We start from the raw sequence: 19,074 nt of genomic DNA on the forward strand, positions 1-19,074 counted from the left end.
TCAAAATATCTCTATACCAAATTTCATGCAAATTGGTTCAATAGTTTATTTCTTATGTTATTCACAAACAAAATAATTCAATCAAATATTCGAACAAGATAAAGTTTTGAAAATATATTTTTGTATTTATTATATTAAAGCCATGACTATCTTGTTACAGTTGATCGAAGATATTCCTGAGCAGGGTAAGCATTTAAAATTTTAATGATAATGCATCACACTATGTACCTATAATTTTCCAAGATTATAAATATATAAATAATATTATGTACTTCTAATACCGACTAAAACTATAATTTATTTATTTAATTTGTTAACTCCATTGCTCCCAAGTACGAAATTATTGTTTCGCTAGTTTTGTGAAAGCGTAAAAACTAAAAATCATTCATTTACAATAATTGTAGAGATTTATTGAGAAAGTGAATAATTGTCCAATGTTCTAAAGGCGGAGCCTCAAGTCATGTAATTATTTGTTATTACTCAGCTCGTCGTTCAACGGTGTCTTTGCGTGTGGTGACTCTGGGCTTGGAAGAATCTTCGCCAGCGATGCATCCTATAGCTAGTGCGCGATCACGAAAATCATTTAGATAATCTTATTTTCTTGTTTATTTATTATTATTACTTTTTATTCAATTTTTAAACATTCGTTTGCAATTTGGAGCATTGTTGCTATGCTTGTATCACAGAACAGTAAAGTAGATAGAAGTGTGATGTGGGCGTGGCCCACGTGTCACTTGTAAGGTAAGATCACCTAACTTGCTCTCAGTTGTGCGCAGAAAAATATTCGAGTCGGTTGTCAGCTGTCAAACCTTTTTTCCGTATTTATTCATTAATTAGGACGTGTTGTTCGGTATAAGAGTGCAAAAATGATAGCAGACGAAATAATATCAGCAATGGAGGCATTTCATACCATCGGTAAGTCTTATTTTTATTTATTTTACATATAATATTTTATGTTATATCTTCGCTTGTAATTTGTCAAAATTGTATACAAATATCTAGTCAAAATGAACCTTAATCCGTAAGAAATTAGTACTATTATAGATTGAACAGCAAACAAGAATTTCTGGAATATTATTGCAATAAACAAACGAATGTCGCTTTAGTGATGCTTGTGGCGCATATCGACAGTATCGATACTTTAGAAAAGACAAACATTATAAATATTAAATTTTATTTTATTTTTCCTTAGCTTTCATTTGTCCAATTTATTTACAGATTTCCCAAAGAGGCTAATTTAAAAGAAAAATGGATAAATGCAACGTGACGAGTTAACTGAATGCCGAACAGCACTAAGCAGTCTAACAAAGGCCATCGATACAGCAAACCTACGGCAGTTCCAAGATTTAAAATAATGCATATTTTCTGTTTGTATTTTGTAAATATAGATTAATACTATTCTATTCCGTTTTTTATTTAATAATAATAATATAAAAAGACGTACTTAGTAGTAATAAACATACTCCAAAATGTGACACATTATACTATACTCGTATAATAGAAAGAAAAAAAAAATACACAAAAAATATTTATTTTTGAATTATCGATATCTCGATATCGATAACAAGGCTGACATCCCTCAGGGCATAGCATCAGATAAATATCAAGTTAATGTCATTAATGTTGAGTGACACAAATTTCAACCTTATCTCTATGTGTTGAGGTTCAAAGTTATATCTATCGAAAACTAACGCCCTCTGTTGTGGAGTAGCTGAATGTTTTTCGAATTTGGAATTTCTGTGCAATGAGAAACAAAACAGCTAATATACCTAGAGATGTTATACTAAAATAAACCGTAACATGGTGCGTTAGGGTACATATTGAAATGCTGAATTTATAACCTAAGTCAGTTTTTACTCAAATTAAGCTGTCCAATCAAAGGCATAGTTTACTTGTAGTGTACTGTATAACTATCGGTTTAAATGTGTGGGTTTGGCGACACTGGTTTTCATACTAATTATGACATTATCGCACTTCTATTTGTTTTTATTGTTCTGTGGCTTGTATCTTCATAAATATTTGGTTCAGTGGAACCAAAAAGTTTTAAATTATTTTTATGCTAATAAAAATATCCACAGTTCAAATATTTGTTTTATTTTTACGCCTTAAATGTGAGCAATAAAAAATAAAAACCATCATATTTTATTTCTACAATTTATTAGATTACAAATTTTCATACCAGAATTTTACACCACACATTGTCTTTTAAAATATTAATACTATTTAAACAGGTTGGCAAGAAAAAATGTTAACATTAAAATATCAGGTGGGTTTAAACATTATTGTCAACAGCTTGCTTTTGTTGCTTTGCTCAAGCATCTAGGTTGAAGTGAAATTGTCTAAATTGTGAGTAATGTACCTATGAATCTTTTTGATAAATATGTATTATACATTTGATTGTACTAATACATACTAATTTTTGTGTAATCACTGAAGTTTAGATAAGAACATATTTTTACAATACAATTTACATACAATAAATAACCAGATTCACCAAACATAAAAAAATGATTTTAGAACACTCTATGTAATTTATAAATAATTTGGAAAATCCAAAAGTGCACGCCTCATAATTTTTTTTTAATAAATATTTATTAATTATTATTTTTGTTTATTTAATAACAATTAAACCACATCGAATCAGACCCTGAAAAATGAAAGGGTTCTATTCCTGAGCATACTCAAGCGTAAGAGAAAAAAAAAGACTCGATTAGTAAAGTATTTCGGTCGCTATCGTGTTAACAAGAAAAAGGATCCGCACATACAGACACACGGACGTCCAAGACAGAACTTTTTTAAACTGTTTTTTAACTAGTTTAAATAACAAAAATGACATCAAAAATATCATGAACGTTAAGAATAGTGTTTTTTCTTAATATGTGTGTGTATGTATTATCTTACAAGTGCAATGTATGATACATAAAGACATTTTAAGTTTGAAAAATCAGATGTTTTGCGCGAAGTGACAGTAGTACCCACCTCAACGCTTCGCTTATGAGGCGTGCAATAACAGTGTTTATTTATAAAATAAATTTGTTTCAATGTTTCACATGCATATAATGAATTGATTAATTTATGTCAAATAACAATAGATTTCAAACAATTGTAAAGATAATAGAGATGTATGTTGTGAATCTGGCTTAATTGTTTTAAGTCCCTGTGTTTGGTACACTTGAATTACTCATGTTCTTGGCTTATAAGTAACTTGATCTAGGCACAGCTATTTATAGAACTGAGCCTATTAGATGTGACACTAGGTGATGCTAGTGAGTAGTGATTAAGGAAAATATTTTTTCATTATCTAACATTGATGTTGTAATACTCAACATAACCACATTTTGGACAATAATTATGTGATGAACTACAATGTTTAGAAAAAATATTGAATAATACTTAATGCTTTTATTCTATTCTTGGAAGTAGAAGGCACAAGGACCAATCAGTATATTCTTAATGATTAATGAGACATTTTTTTATGATTTTTTGCTGTAAAACACCAAATCTAATTATTCTACTCCTTACAATGTGATGATGCAGAGAGACAAAAGATGTTAAACTCACGTCTACTATATTCTGCCAGGAACTATTTATGTATATCACGGCTACAGTATATTATTATGCTAAAACATTTTTTCATCATTAAGATTCAGGCCATATATTCACATTATAAAACCATTATGTACATAATTTCTTAAGAGTACAAAATAAAAATTTATTAAATTAAATTTATAAATCTAGAACACTTTTAATAAACTATTTATAATAAATAAATAATGTAGGTTTGTACATAAATTACAATTAAGAACAATTTAAATTGGCTATAAACTCTCGTATTGATAACTACTACTTGTAAATTGCATCAAATATTTAATTTAGGTTTTAATAAATTTTCTGTAAAATTGGAAACTGATTAACTACAAATTTTGGTTTTGGAAATCAAACATATTAGATGCTTTTTTTTACTCATTCTAACACTGTTGAAAATTTCCTTGTTTTCTATTCAACATATAGGATATAATGGCTGGAGTATGAACTACCCAAACCAAAAAGCATTGGTATTTCAATAGAAAGTAGTCCATGCACAGACTTGCCACATGTGTCACTAAAACTTGGTCTCCGTAGACCACACTTTGTTTCACCACACAGAATTGGATACTCACATACTTCAAACAGTGCTAGAATATCAAAATGTCATAAATCAGGGAAACGCAATGGATCTTCCACAAAATCTTCAGGTACTATGAACATATGAGGTGGATTGTTGTCACGGAATTCAAATCTTTGAAAAGTAATCTTGGCTGTAACAGTGGGCAGTATTGGTATATCTATTTTTACTGGAAACCCTTTTGGTAATTTCATAGCAATAAATTGTCTTAGCTTTGCAAAATGTTTAAATGGTGCTATAACTTCAAGAACATTAAGTAGCATGTCGACACTCAAAGGGAAATCATCACTCATAGCAAGAGTAGCGCGAAAGTTACGGGAGGACTCCTTGTAGACCAACTCCCTTCCCAAACTCGGATATTGACCAGGGGGTGATGATATGTAAGCATTCCAGTCTATACCACTTTCTGGAGGTGGATTCAATGAAGCTCGTCTAACAGGTTCACCGTTTGTATCTAAATTTTGTGTATTTCCTCTTGTCCAGCTTTCTATAATTGCCTTATTTTTTTGCAAATCATCTGTTGACAAATGTTCTCTTCTCTTTCTTGACTCTAAAACAAGTCCAGTTATTGTGTAAACATCACTTTTGTAAATCCCTGCTACAGTTTCTTTGCGGTCTTCTCTAAATATCCAACCAGACTGTGCTCTTGAGAAGAGAATTCCTTTAGTGGACATCTGAGCTGCCAGAATATCGCTAGACATTAAAATGTCTACTTCATCTTCTATTTCATTTTCTGTCTCCTCATAACGCACTCTTTGATATACTTTAGCTTTGTTATCTAGAACAGTCAGTGATTCGCTAGTTGGCTTATCGCCTTGAAAAATGAAAGATAAATCTCCTCTTTCCCATTTCATATCTGTGAAGTCAACTAATGTAGTATCTAACCGTATTCTTGATCCTGATTTATATATTTTACAAACATCTGATGGCAAAATTCTAGATACAAGAGGGACCCAAGAATGAAAATCCCATTTAAGTTCCATATAAAAATCTTGTATCTGATCCAGAGCTCTGATAAGGTCAGGTCTCCTGTGTTCCATTTGCTCTCTGGCTTGTTGCTTTAATTTTCTAACGAGGGATGATATAGTCTGCCGATCTCCATAGCTTATTGCTTCTGCCAGTGGAGACCAACCTGCGAGATTTTTCACTTTGACTGGGGCACCATGAGCTAACAACAATTGTATACATTCCTTGCGGCCTAGCATAACAGCTAGATGTAAAGCTGTATTCCCATGTTTGTCTTTTCGCGTCACATCATTGGACCGTAACAAGGAGGACAATTTTCGTACGTCTCCACCAAAAACACATTCGTGAAGCGGATACGTCTCCTCCTCTTCATTGCAATTCGAAATAGACATTGCGTTAGTATGAATCTATACTCATTACTTTCGATACTTGTTGAAATAAATTATAACAAATAGGTACCTATTAAAGATTAGATTAGATTTTTACAAAACTAATTATCACTCCTACACACCTATTTTCAGTTTTCATACATTCTAAATTTATTGTACTATAAATCATTTTTTTGCAATTAAAATACAAATAATTTTTTAAACTAATTTCATTTTAGTATAGAAAAATATAGATTATTACAGTGAATTATCGAAAACTGAGTCGAAAACTGTGGCGAATTTATTGACAATTTTACAAAGGTTAACGACATACGCCCAAAGACTAGAGACTCGAGTACAGAGTAAAAATTATAACGTAGGCATGTCAAATTATAGAAGCACAATGGCCAGTAATGTCATTATGGAATATCAATTATTATGCATGAAACCTTAGATCACTAGTTACATAATGATCTATCATCTAAGCATGAAACTCTTAGATTGAAACTCGAATTATTATTCTCAAATATTTTTTTTCTAAACTTTATTACTTCTGAAGTTCTTATTGAAGCTCCTGTTAATATTTTTTGATATAATTTAAAATTAATTGAGAAACCCTTATTCAAACGCGAGCCTGTGGAGGAGCTAACAAAAAAGTAAGATACGTTCCTGGGTAATTTTGGGTCGTAGATTTCAAAAATACACACAAAAAAGGGGTTAGTGGGGGGGAAGTACCCTTTTTTTGGTGGGAAGTAAATATCCCGTCATCTGTTCTCTCTTGTAAAAAGTTAGGATAGGTGGGAACTATAGCTCCCAGTGTCCACTCCAGACATCAATATTTTAAAACACTAGTTAGTTGCCCTGACCCCACTTGTGAATTTAATGTTATCGTAAAAAATTATAAAGATAAAGTTTTTTAATAAAGGAGGTGAAAGTACTCATCAATGCAAGTTTATTTTACTGAGGGAAGAATTCGGGAATTGAAAAATGAATGACTTCAACATAAAAATGCCATTTTTCTAAAACAAAATGAAAACAATAGGTAAATACTGTATAAAGTATTGAGTTAAGATTTCTAATAATCTGATCAGGAAATAACGAATAACAATAAATAAGTTGCTTATACCAACTAAAAAAGATTTTTTAGACACACAGATTTTATATATAGAATTTCCGAATGTCGTGTGCAGTGACGAACACTGGGATGATATCTTCCCACTTAAAGACTTAATTTCAATCGACTCTACCAAGGTATAAACGAAAGATTCTGGGCATATTTTTACGTTTCACGCAACCGTAATATAGTCTAGTTTACATAGCTAGAACTCAAATCTACTTATCTAATTTTTTTTGAGCACTACACCAAAAACTAAAAAATAACGGTCGTTTTCGGCTGCAAAATCACGTCACCTGACTTTGACGTGTGTTTACCATGACATGTAATAATTCTCTGAAAAGTGTTTCCATGAAAAAAAGTTCTCTGAAATGTTAAGATTGCGTAGATTATTATTACACTGCATTAGGTTTAAGCATATAAAAATAAAACACGATTTACTTCAATCTGAGACGTGGGAAGTATAGCTCCCAGCGTTTTAATAAGGGTTAATTTCTAAAAAGTCTGGGAAATTCAAATCCATACTTAATATTGCGAAAGTAACTCTGTCTGTCTGTCTGTTACTCAATCACGCCTTAACTACTGAACCAATTTGCATGAAATTTGATATAGAGATATTTTGATACCCGAGAAAGGACATAGGATAGGTTTTATCCCGGAAATCCTACGGGAACGGGTTTTTCTTTGAAAAAGCGGGCGAAGCCGCGGGCGGAAAGCTAGTATGTATATAAAACGCGATACCATTAGTCAGGGCCAAGAAGCTTATATCTAATACACTGGAGATTTCAGTACGAACATTAACTTGTAACAAGAAAATATGACCTTGAATGACGCCTGTATGTTTTTTTATCCCTTTCACACACTAACTACATAAGTAAGATTCGTTTCTTTAATGATATGCGTTAGATATATTATATGTACATATTATATATATTAATGTTGTAAGTGGTTGAAAACCGTAGACAGAGGTAAACTATCGGATAAAAAAATTAATTAAATGTACCCTATTAAAACTTTCTTGTTAAAAATATTTTATGATTTTCATTCTATGTTTTCATCTTATATATAAAAACTAGCGACCCGCCCCGGCTTCGCACGGGTGCAATGCTGATACTAAATACACTACAGAAAAACTGTGAACGTTGTAGGTATATAAAAACATAGCGGCCCGGCCGGCCGGTACCGCCGCAAACACTACGTCCCGCAATTTTTAAATCTGTAATAACTTCGAAAATAATCACTTAAATCATACGGTGTAAAGTGCCATATAGATCTATATTAAATGAACAATGTATTCAAGGTATTTAATTGGTTAAGGATTAATGCTGTATTGGTGAAAATCGCTTCGAAAATTAGCTATTATTTGTCGTAAAAAGTAAATGACAAAAAAATGTTATTGTGGGTTATCCATAAGAGATAGACATATACCATCGCGGACTTTTCTGTAGACCTTTTCAATGTGTATAATACTTAGTACATTATTTTGATAAAACTCGTAGGGTTCAGCCTGCGTTTGCAATATAAGCGGAAACAATGTAATTTTTTACGACATCACATTAGAAACCTCAAAAATAACAGTACTTCTCCACTATTTAATGGATGTTATTATACATATAAACCTTCCTCTTGAATCACTCTATCTATTAAAAAAAACCGCATCAAAATCCGTTGCGTAGTTTCAAAGATTTAAGCGTACAAAGGGACATAGGGACAGGGAAAGCCACTTTGTTTTATACTATGTAGTGATGAATCGCAAAATGTGTTGGTAAGCGCATAACTCGAGAACGGCTGAACCGATTTCGATAATTCTTTTTTTATTATATTCCTTGAAGTACGAGGATGGTTCTTATGTAGAGAAAACGTAAACATGTACCACGGGCGAAGCCGGGGCGGACCGCTAGTTGATAATATAAACCACAGATATAAATATACACGTAATATGTAATGTCGTTCTGTCTTAATTTAATAATAATCTTGTTCTATTATTTTTTTTATTCTTCTTCCTATTTCTTAGTACCAAAATAATTGAACTCATAACATAATAAACAAATTCCTTTTTTTAGTGATTTATTAAACTGAAATAAAACTTTTTGTCAATATATTCAATAAATACAGTGAATAAATATAATTTTGCTCACAATTTAGCTGAGAAAGGTGATGGTCCAAAAAAAACCCAGAGTCGATTTAGACAAATTGGGTATCAATGGCTTTATTAAATTACACAATTTACTCCACCGAAAAATTAATGCCTATATCCATGGGGTATGAGAGTTTTAGGCTAACAAAGTATGTATGAAAAAATCTGAAAAAATCATGAGTAACTTAAGTTATTTTTACCAGTTTACCAGTCAATGTCAATAGATGTCCCATGTCGTACACCGGTACACAATAGGTACCTACACATATGGTAAAACCACAGTATTACCATTATTTCCTACAGTAGTGCGACGAATGTACTTGTGCAGAGAAACGGAGGGGAACTGGCGGGGGTCAGGCGACGCGGGCCGCGTAAAGCAAACACGCTTAGTTTGCTTTACCTAGCGCGAAAGGATGACGCAGTCGTATTTTTTGTGTAATAATTTTATTATACATAGGTACTTACATATTCTATTATGGCGCGCACAAACTGTTCGGTTTACGGATGTAAATCTACATTGAAATCCCAGAAGGAAACAATATTTCAGAAAGATTGTATTAATTGTATCTGTTGAATTAAAATCAAAGCTATGTATATGTTGTCCTCATTATTTTCTAATCAGATTGTACATCCCAATGCGAATGCATTACTTAGTTAAATGTTATAATATACAATTAAGAACATCCAAAAATAAAGTGTCCACGTAAATAATATTTAGCAGTGCAATATCTGTAATTATATATTTATGAACAAATAATTACATCAGATTTAATAATCGCAATTATTTTGAATGTACATATGAACAAAGATTTCATCATAATATTAATAATCACAATTGTTTTATTTCCCATTTGTTGCAACCCTAGCGTATTTTCGTGTGGCAGCGTAATTACCTACGCTGGCGGCGGCATCGCGCGACATCAAAGGCGATTCCTTACTGTAGGAAATAATATTGTAATACTGTGGTAATACTGTGCCTACACCGTAGACAGGCCCAAAGAGAATACAAATACTACGACAGGCCTACACGGTGCAAATGCCAAATTGACAGTGCATCGTCTTGTTTTGAAAGATTTTGACTTTTGTGTTGTGTGATTGATTTGACATATGCGCGAAGCAAACACTTGTTTTTCATTGTTTTTTCTGTTATCGGGATAAATTTTACTTCATGTCGCAGTATGTTCAAAGATCGAGAGCGCATTGTTAAACTATAAATATTGTATCTATTCAATGTGTTAAATTGGCCACTTATGTCAATGAATCGTTCAGATTCTACAGTAGAAAGCTAACTTACCGGTTCAGTGCGATTTGGATTATCCAAATATTTTCCCTGTATTGATCAGTAAAGACGTGGTAAAGACTTGATGTGTGTCTTTGATGTTATAAGTGGAAATATTAAAACTCTTAATAACGATAGCTATAGAAGTGCGTAGAAAATAACTAAATAACGTTTTTATAAGATGTGATTTTAGTCCTCAAACTTCTTAGAGGTCTCTTCCAGGAAAATAACACGATGTAAGTATTACTGATTAGTTATTCAATGATAAATATTGATTAGTCTTCAATATTTTATTATTATTGTTGTCAGGTAAACATACTTTTCTGTACTCTGCTAATTTTAGAGGACAATTTTATTTGCATGTAATTGTTTAATATACAGCGATCTAGAATAAATTTTCATTGTTACATCCTTAACGCACAAGCCATCAAGGGTCTGTTAATATAATTGAAAATCTTAATGAGAATAAAGTAAACTGTCAAATTAATTTAGTTAGTTACACTTCATTGCATGCCAGTGATCTGTATACAATTATTTTTCGTAATTTTTTCATTATTTAAGGGGACTAGAAGAGCTAAACGCGAGTTTTATAATGCTTTAAAGTATATGATTAACTGCAGTAAAAAATCTCAGCCAATTATATGATATTCTTCAGGAGATATACTAGCTATAAAGTGTGTTGAAAACACAATACAACTTATTTTACTCTATAGAAAAAAATCACAACTAGATACCTCTAAAAAAATCTTTTGATGCTTAAAAACCATACTAAAGTACATGCAATCATTCTGTTTTTTCGGCAAATAATTTTACAAGCAACATACTACAATAAGAGTGTTTTATTTTTTTAGTCCAATCAATAGATTTCATGTAAATTGCAAATTCTTATTCCCAAACCAAAAACACAGTCAGTCAGTCAACACAGTCACTCAAGTTCAGCTAGCTCTTGTAGTCCTCATATTTCAGAGAATTTTATTTGTACCATCAAACCGCCTAAATTAATCTAATTAATAAACATCAAAGTTTAACAATAGTTTGTTTGATTTCAGTAAATGTGCAATCAGTCTTTGCCGTTTCTTGATAAAGATATGTAAATAAAACTTAACAGCTGCCGGTCAAGTGACACACAGAACAGATAAAAAGTTATTTTTGTTTATGAGCTTTGGTCATTACAATAACATTTTAAATAGGAATATATAAAGATTACAATAATTATTTGTATCACTGTTGTTATTATATGTAAAAAATATTTCATGATACCCTTTTATTAGCATGGATCACTTCTGCATATTATTCTGTATTAATTCTGTATCATTTATATTTCCATATTGACAGAACAGATTATACACATTTACAATTATACACATTATAATATAATGATGTGAAAGATGAATTTCACATATAAAATAGATATTATCAATTATCATATCACATTTGCAAAAGTCCTATTTACCTTACATCATCTGATTACAACAGGTTAGGTACTTAGGTAGTTGAAGTAAAGTGAGTCAATTGCCCCACACATTATGTCTATGACTAAGCCTTGGAAGTTATTTTAGAGGTGCCCCTCTATTACTGGTGCATGAGAAAGGAATTGTTACTTATTCCTTCTGTAGTTTTATATTCAAACTAGAGGTCCGCCCCGGCTTCGCCCGTGATACATCATCGTCATCATCATCATCATTACAGCCTTTCAAGACGTCCACTGCAGGACATAGGCCTCCCCCAAAGATTTCCAAAACGACCGATCACCAGCGGCGTGAATCCAGCGGCTCCCCGCCACTTTGATCAGGTTGTCTGTCCATCTCGTTGTAGGCCGTCCCACACTGCGACGATACATATTTCGCAATAAAAGGTAGCCTATGTCCTTTCTCGGGTATCAAAATATCTCCATACCAAATTTCATGCAAATTGGTTCAGTAGTTTAGGCGTGATTGAGTAACAGACAGACAGACAGAGTTACTTTCGCATTTATAATATTAGTATGGATTAATCATTGTAGCAGTATGTTCGTTCAATTGCACTAAATTTAGTAGATCCTGTAATAATGTGTATTATTTATTTTATTCAGATTTGAACTCAAACCTATTACATAGTTCTTTACCTCTAGTTGAACATACTTTTCAATAGGAAATCAAGATATAAACATTCTTTTATTTGCCATTTGTATTGGTTATAATTGTTGTTCATATTATATTTGATATTGCTAATCTATACAGGGTGTAATCGTTAAGTGTGCACAGGCGATGATTCCGTCACTATTGCAGATATCAAAAAACTTTGAACTTATATCAAAAGTACTTAACCTACTGAGTAAAATGGCCGTAATTTTTTTTTAAAATAAATCGAGAAATATCCAAAAATGTTACATTAAACGCTCCCATACAATTTATTTCCCATACATTTTGTATTCATAGCAGATTTTCGAAGTGACATCACACTTAACGATTACACCCTGAAATTAAAATGAATCTCCAAAAGGAGAATGGGCAAATTGGGCCTGAAACTTTGGGTAAGACCAATACACACGAAATATTGTTTTTGTGATAGATCATTACACATAACTTACGAAAAAAATAAAATAAAAAAATAAATCAACCGGGTTCTTGTACAGTCAAGGCAAAAAGTTTTATTTATTTGGCTATTATTTTGCGCACAATAACGGTGTTTTTAATTCGAGTGAAGTAAATATAAATCTAAATGTCACTGAAGTGACTGAGTTTAACCACAAAAAACGTCTAACTACGTTGAATTATAATAAACACGGTATCTAGGTACCTGTTACAAAACATAATATTAGTGTATTTCGGTTATTAGAAGGCTTAAGATTAGTACGTATTTGTAAGTGAAAGTGAATTGGAGTAACATAAAGATATTGTCATAATGTCTTATAACAGTTATTTATTGCAAAAAATATTATACACAAAGAAATAAAACTTGATGTGACTGTACAAAAACCCGGTAGATTATTTTTTTATATATATTTTTCCCGTTATGTATGTGTTATGATCTATTATAAAAACAATATCTCATGTGTATTGGTCCAACTCAAGGGTTCAGGCCCAACTTCCATAGTAAAATGCCCATTCTCCTTTAGAGGGTAAAACTTAAAATGTATATGCACTTGGAAGGTTTTTATGAAGAGAAAAGCTGCTATTGTAGTCAACCAGCATTCAACCAGTAATCAATAGCCTCATGGGGTCAACATATAGTATTATTCAACATTACTTAAACAACTAGGTACAGGCCTACAGTATTTTTATAATACCAATTTTTATGGCTTCGTTAGTGACTGAGTGATAGAAGCCCTATATTAAATTTATTTGCAATCTGAGAGTTGAGACAATAATACGTAATTGGTAATTGATTGAAGTCTGTATGTTTTATACTTAACACCATTCCTATTTCCTATCCTATTTAACACAATCCTTATTTTTATGGAGTATCTCTCAGTTACGCCATTGCACGGAATATTTCCGTATTTCGTGTCTAATCCCACTGATGTAGAACAATCAACAAGCTAGTGACGTCGAGGACTGGTTTTAGATACGCATTTTATAATATACTAGCGACCCGCCCCGGCTTCGCACGGGTGCAATGCTGATACTAAATTATACACTACAGAAAAACTTTTAACGTTGTATATAAAAACATAGCGGCCCGGCCGGCCGGTACCGCCGCAAACGGTACGCCCCGCAATTTTTAAATCTGTAATATCTTCGAAAATATTCACTTAAATCATACGGTGTAAAGGGCTATATAGATCTATATTAAATGAACAATGTATTCAAGGTATTTAATTGGTTAAGGATTAATGCTGTATTGGTTAAAATCGCTTCGAAAATTAGCCATTATTTGTCGTAAAAAGTAAATGACAAAAAAAAGTTATTGTGGGTTATCCATAAGAGATAGACATATGCCATCGCGGACTTTTCTGTAGACCTTTTCAATGTGTACAATACTTAGTACATTATTTTGATAAAACTCGTAGGGTTCAGCCTGCGTTTGCAATGTAAGCGGATAAAATGTAATTATTTACGACATCACATTAGAAACCTCAAAAATAACAGTACTTCTCCACTATTTAATGGATGTTATTATACATATAAACCTTCCTCTTGAATCACTCTATCTATTAAAAAAAACCGCATCAAAATCCGTTGCGTAGTTTTAAAGATTTAAGCGTACAAAGGGACATAGGGACATAGGGAAATAGGGACAGAGAATGCGACTTTGTTTTATACTATGTAGTGATGATGGAAATAAGATATCCTTGACCAATTTTAAGTCTACAATTAAATTATTTATTGACTATCGCTTCAGTCTTATCAATTAGATGAGAGAAGTCAGAAAATCGATATGCTGGGAAGGGTTTCTTATCCTGTTTCCCGATATACCTAAGGGAAAAATCATCATCATTATTATTAATTAACTGGCCTAAGTTATCTATATGCACTATATATTGGCGAACACTGTTAATAAGGGACTATTTATTCTTAGGTCAAAGGAATGGTCGATTTGCCAATCTATAAGTTCCACATAACTTAATGTGTCTGCGGACGCGGTTCTACCGAATACCCGCGGCCCCGTCAATAAAGCGGCACGGCGGAACACAGTGGAGTTTAGTCGGTAGGTCCCTACTCCCTGCACTCAGCAGGGTGAGTCCGACATAACCCAGGGCTCTTTCCCCGAGTGCCCTGGGTATGCCTAAATGCATTCTCCACTATTAAAAAAAATGTGGGCATAATGTGGCAATGTACCTATCATGCACGCTCGATTCGTAGTACCTATAATCAAACTCATTATTAGTCTTTATGAAACCACGAATACTAAGAAACCAACCACAAATAAAATATTAGCATGTGAACACCTTTGTTTTTCACACGATACCTACATGAAGCCTACATGACCCGAGCAAGAAGTTTTGTTCGACAAGTTTACGACGCGACGTGTAGGTAATATTTTCGATGATATAATACAAACAGAGACAATTTCAACTCAGTGGACAACATCTACAATCATCCTGGTACATAAAAAAGGTGACAAGAGCGAAATTACCAATTATAGACCAATAAGCCTTATGTCGAATATTTATAAAAAAATTCAAAATTAATTCTAGGGCGAATAACAAAAACTTTAGACCCAAATCAGCCTAAATAAAAGAACAAGCTGGCTGTATTAACTATTAAGCACTTTGCGGCGAAATATGATTGAACTAGTTAAAAGGCCGTAATAGTAAATAACTAAATAGTAAAGGAATATTTTGTAAGACAACTAAACTATGAAAACAGCGATAAACTTTCTGATCTTTTCACTTTTTCCTAATGCCACGCCACGATGCAGATGCCCTTAAACTATCCTTTCGTCATTTATTTATGTCTTGATATTGTAGATTTATTTATTGTTTTCTTTTTTATATTAGTTTAGTAATAATTTGTGTGATCACTTGTATTTATAATAGGATGTCTATGTTATTAATAATAACTTATGAGGTACCAGATAATATCTATGGTTATCTTACTTTTGATTTCGAGCCGAGCTTTCATTCATGAGCGACTATTTGTATAAAGTTTGCATAGTTTTCTGTAAATTTCCACGGTATAGGTGTCGATACACCGACCAGTGATTGCGAGGCGGAGAGAAAAAGGGTGAGGTTTCTCGTTGGGCGCCATCGTCATGCGCCGCCCACTCACTGCGCCCCCGCCCGACGTCGTCTAGAACAGTTGCACGTTTCCAGCCTTCGAAGTAGACGTGTGCGCGTTATGCTGCTCAGCCTGTCTACGCAGCTTCATGCGAACCTCGTTCTTATACGGTTCGTTGCGACAATGCATGAACCACATTAGATGCTTCTCTGCACGCCATCATCATTAAACATTGTCAAAGAAATTCAATCATTTTTCATTTATTTCGTCATCGTTCTCTTTCGTTCCATAATAAAATTGTCAATTAGTATCGTTAGATTCATTCGAAAGTGTCTCATTATTTTACTCTGATGCAATTTTTATGTAGCCTGTTTGTCTAGATGTCAGATGTTAGCGAATTAAGCATATACGCAATAAAGAAGACGTAAAAAGAAGATGTTTCTGATTCTGAATATTACCTATGTAGGAATTGTAGTATAGATTTTTATTAAGGAATTTATTCTAAATTACAAATAATAGCCTCGATGACAGATATGTCGTAGAATTTATTAACTTTTTTCCCACGAAATGTTTGTGTTAGGTATGCGTATTAAATTTAATTGTTCACTATAAATTTATACTTACAGTATGATTCAGCTTGTTATACATAGGTTAAGCATACAAGCATACTTTATACCTTTATTACTATGCTGAATGCAGTGCATTTCAGACTTTCAGAGATACTTTTGTTCGTATTTTTCCCGTCCGGGTCTGTTTCCGCATCGCTTGTTACTTTGGATTACAAGCAACATGTTATATTTTATGTAGAATGTAGATAGTCCATATTTTCAAGAAACAAGGGGCTAGAAAGTAAATAGCTATTTAATACATATTTAAAATGATGTTTGTCCAACCTTCACGTGAAAACATTTTCAAGTAAATAAAGTCGTTAAATAACAATCGATAATGTTAAACTAGAATGCCAGAAAAATTAAGGCTGTTGTGAATTATATTATAGTTAATCTGAATATCGTGTTTGAGTACAGCTAGACATATGTTGCATATACGTAATGGAAGGTTATTGCTTATTGGTAGGATGAACGGTTGGCTCGCATTCGTCGCAGGAAATTAACATGTCGTCTGATGTAGGCTCCCAGGAGAATAGCGTTCTCTAACGAGCTTATATTGATAGCTCTTCCGCTCGAACTACTTGCATTGTGAAATACTGTCGGTGTCGTTATGGATAACAACGTTAGATATTGTTATTGCTGATTTATAAATTAAGTGTAATTTTGTGTTTTAGTCTTTTACTTTTTAAATAATATTTGGTATTCTTTTACCTAAGCATAAAATAAATAAATTTCCGTTCTCTTTCACGGCGAGTTTAAACATTAATTTGCCCAAGTTTGCCTATGCAAAGTTATGACAGGTTTATATCTCATACGTAGAAAAGGTCAAAGTTCCTAAACAAACAGGAAAATATGTTGATATTTTTTTTGTTGAGAAGCGCGTGCACAGGGCTCGTTGCCAAGGTTACAGGGTGGGTGCGATCAGCTGGGCTTACGTAAGGCACGCGGCCGGGCAGCGCGGGGAGGAGGGAAGAGCCCCGCAAGCGGAGGCTAGGGCCGATCGATAGCCGCTTGCTGTCGTTCTCCCTTCAGTATTTTCACATCACAATTTAATTGTACCTAATTTGTTGATTTTAAGAGATAATTGCTTGTTGTTTTTGTTAAAAAGAATAATCGACCAGATTATTGTCTCTCGATAAGCGGATTATATCAAGTTTATTTAAATTAAGGAAATCTATGGTCGCACTAAAATAATATTATTAATTCACATAAGTGTTCCATATCCGATTAATTTAATAGACTCTTAACTTAGATTGAAATCATTTTGAATCCATAATATAATAAAAGAGAAAATTACCTAATAGATAGTCAATCATTTTAAATTTTAATATCACCTCAAAATTTCGGCATGTAAATCAGCAGATACATCATCACTAAATCACATTTGCCGAAGCCTCCTTGTCGGTTCCACGAAGTGCCAATGAAAATCGTGATTTGGCACGTGTTCATGTTCGCTTAGGTCCCTGTATAGGTCAATTAAAGCGCCGCGGCGCGACCTTTGTGACCCGGTGACTTGATGTTTGAACTTTGCTATATAGTTGGGGGACAGCATTCTGGAATGTTGCACGCGATAGTGCCGCGTTGCTAGCTATAATGGATGGCGGACGTTGCATGTCTCTGAAATATATATTTGCTGGCTATTACAGTAGGTATCTAACCACGATGATAGACTTAGATAGTTATAAGGATTCTACAAATTAATGATAGGTATTTCGTTTTAGTTTAGGTGCTCGTTTAAATGCGATCCATTAAATTGGAATAAAGTAATTTCGGCGCATATACACTAGTCACTACCTCATGTTTTATTTGATTAAAATTTAAAAGCCATGGCTTAATATTTTTATATGTTAGTGGATACTATGCACTAACATATAAAAATACTAGTGGTCCGCCCCGGCTTCGCCCGTGGTACATATTTCGCAATAAAAGGTAGCCTATGTCCTTTCTCGGGTATCAAAATATATCCATACCAAATTTCATGCAAATTGGTTCAGTAGTTTAGGCGTGATTGAGTAACAGACAGACAGACAGAGTTACTTTCGCATTTATAATATTATAGTATGGATTACACATATATACCTACATCTATTAAAATTTTATCAAGTGTTGTTGTTGAAGTTTATTATAATCGACTCGTCTTAGTAAGAGACGATATATAATTTTTAATCGCGTGTAATTTAAATTAATGTGAGAGGAATTTGGTTTTCCAGTGAACATTAAATTACCATACCTTCCCACATTAAAGCAGCCCCAAGCCAGTAATGCATAATTAATTTCTCACACGCTCCTTTGAATTTATTCGCGCCACGTCCTACCTTCATACAAGGGAAGTTATTAAACCTATTTTGAAACACCTGAAATATTTATTGATTCGATATTGTGTTCTCAAAGTTCCAAATTGATTTATTTGCTAAGTGACGCTATCTCTACAATAAAACATTAAAAAATCATGTTTAAAAGTACTTAAATCATTTTGTAGCGCCTTACACGAACGTGATGCATAATAATCGATAGAAGACTTTGCTAATAAATTATGAGGATTCTGTTCATAGGTTGAAATTAATTGTGTATGTTTATTTATGTTTTATTTTACAAATAGGTCATTTATAATACATTTATATTATGTTTAATTATTTTAATATTTCTAAGCCTATACCTTTATTACACACTGGCCCGCAAACAAGCCTTTAAACAGCTTTACATACATGTGTTGCATACAATCCCCTTTTTTTTTGCAATGAGTCGAATAGTTGATACATTATTGCACTATCAACATTTGTGTGCTTACACCTCAA

The 19,074-nt window shown here is 32.9% G+C and overlaps 3 protein-coding genes across 5 annotated transcripts in view; 2 read left to right on the forward strand and 1 right to left on the reverse strand.

Annotated features, from left to right (window-relative positions):
* Ccdc39 (Coiled-coil domain containing protein 39) overlaps positions 1–19,074 on the forward strand; it is an 81,471-nt gene that overhangs the window by 16,508 nt on the left and 45,889 nt on the right. Inside the window, exons 23-24 of one of the 2 annotated variants that reach the window (XM_089714450.1) lie at positions 161–185; positions 485–676. The exons of the other annotated variant lie outside the window; for it this stretch is intronic. Coding sequence (XP_089570576.1) covers positions 161–185; positions 485–591 — 132 coding nt within the window. The 3' untranslated portion in view covers positions 592–676. Of the gene's footprint in view, positions 1–160; positions 186–484; positions 677–19,074 lie in introns of those variants that run through there. 2 annotated transcript variants of the gene reach the window in all.
* LOC149489700 (ankyrin repeat domain-containing protein 13C) lies at positions 3,502–5,835 on the reverse strand. Its single transcript, XM_089714474.1, has one exon. The coding sequence runs from the start codon at positions 5,521–5,523 to the stop codon at positions 4,192–4,194; it is 1,332 nt and encodes a 443-aa protein (XP_089570600.1). The 5' UTR covers positions 5,524–5,835; the 3' UTR covers positions 3,502–4,191.
* mtd (TLD domain-containing protein mustard) overlaps positions 9,843–19,074 on the forward strand; it is an 88,876-nt gene continuing 79,644 nt past the window's right edge. The window contains exon 1 of one of the 2 annotated variants that reach the window (XM_089714447.1): positions 9,843–10,265. The gene's annotated coding sequence lies outside the window, so the exon portion shown is untranslated. The remainder of the gene's footprint in view (positions 10,266–19,074) is intronic. The other variant, XM_089714446.1, reaches the window with a different exon arrangement.

Source organism: Colias philodice, chromosome 3, assembly GCF_061535455.1.
Source record: "Colias philodice isolate Cphi_HAF_F1 chromosome 3, ilColPhil1 Martin Lab GWU primary, whole genome shotgun sequence".
NCBI lineage: Eukaryota > Metazoa > Arthropoda > Insecta > Lepidoptera > Pieridae > Colias > Colias philodice.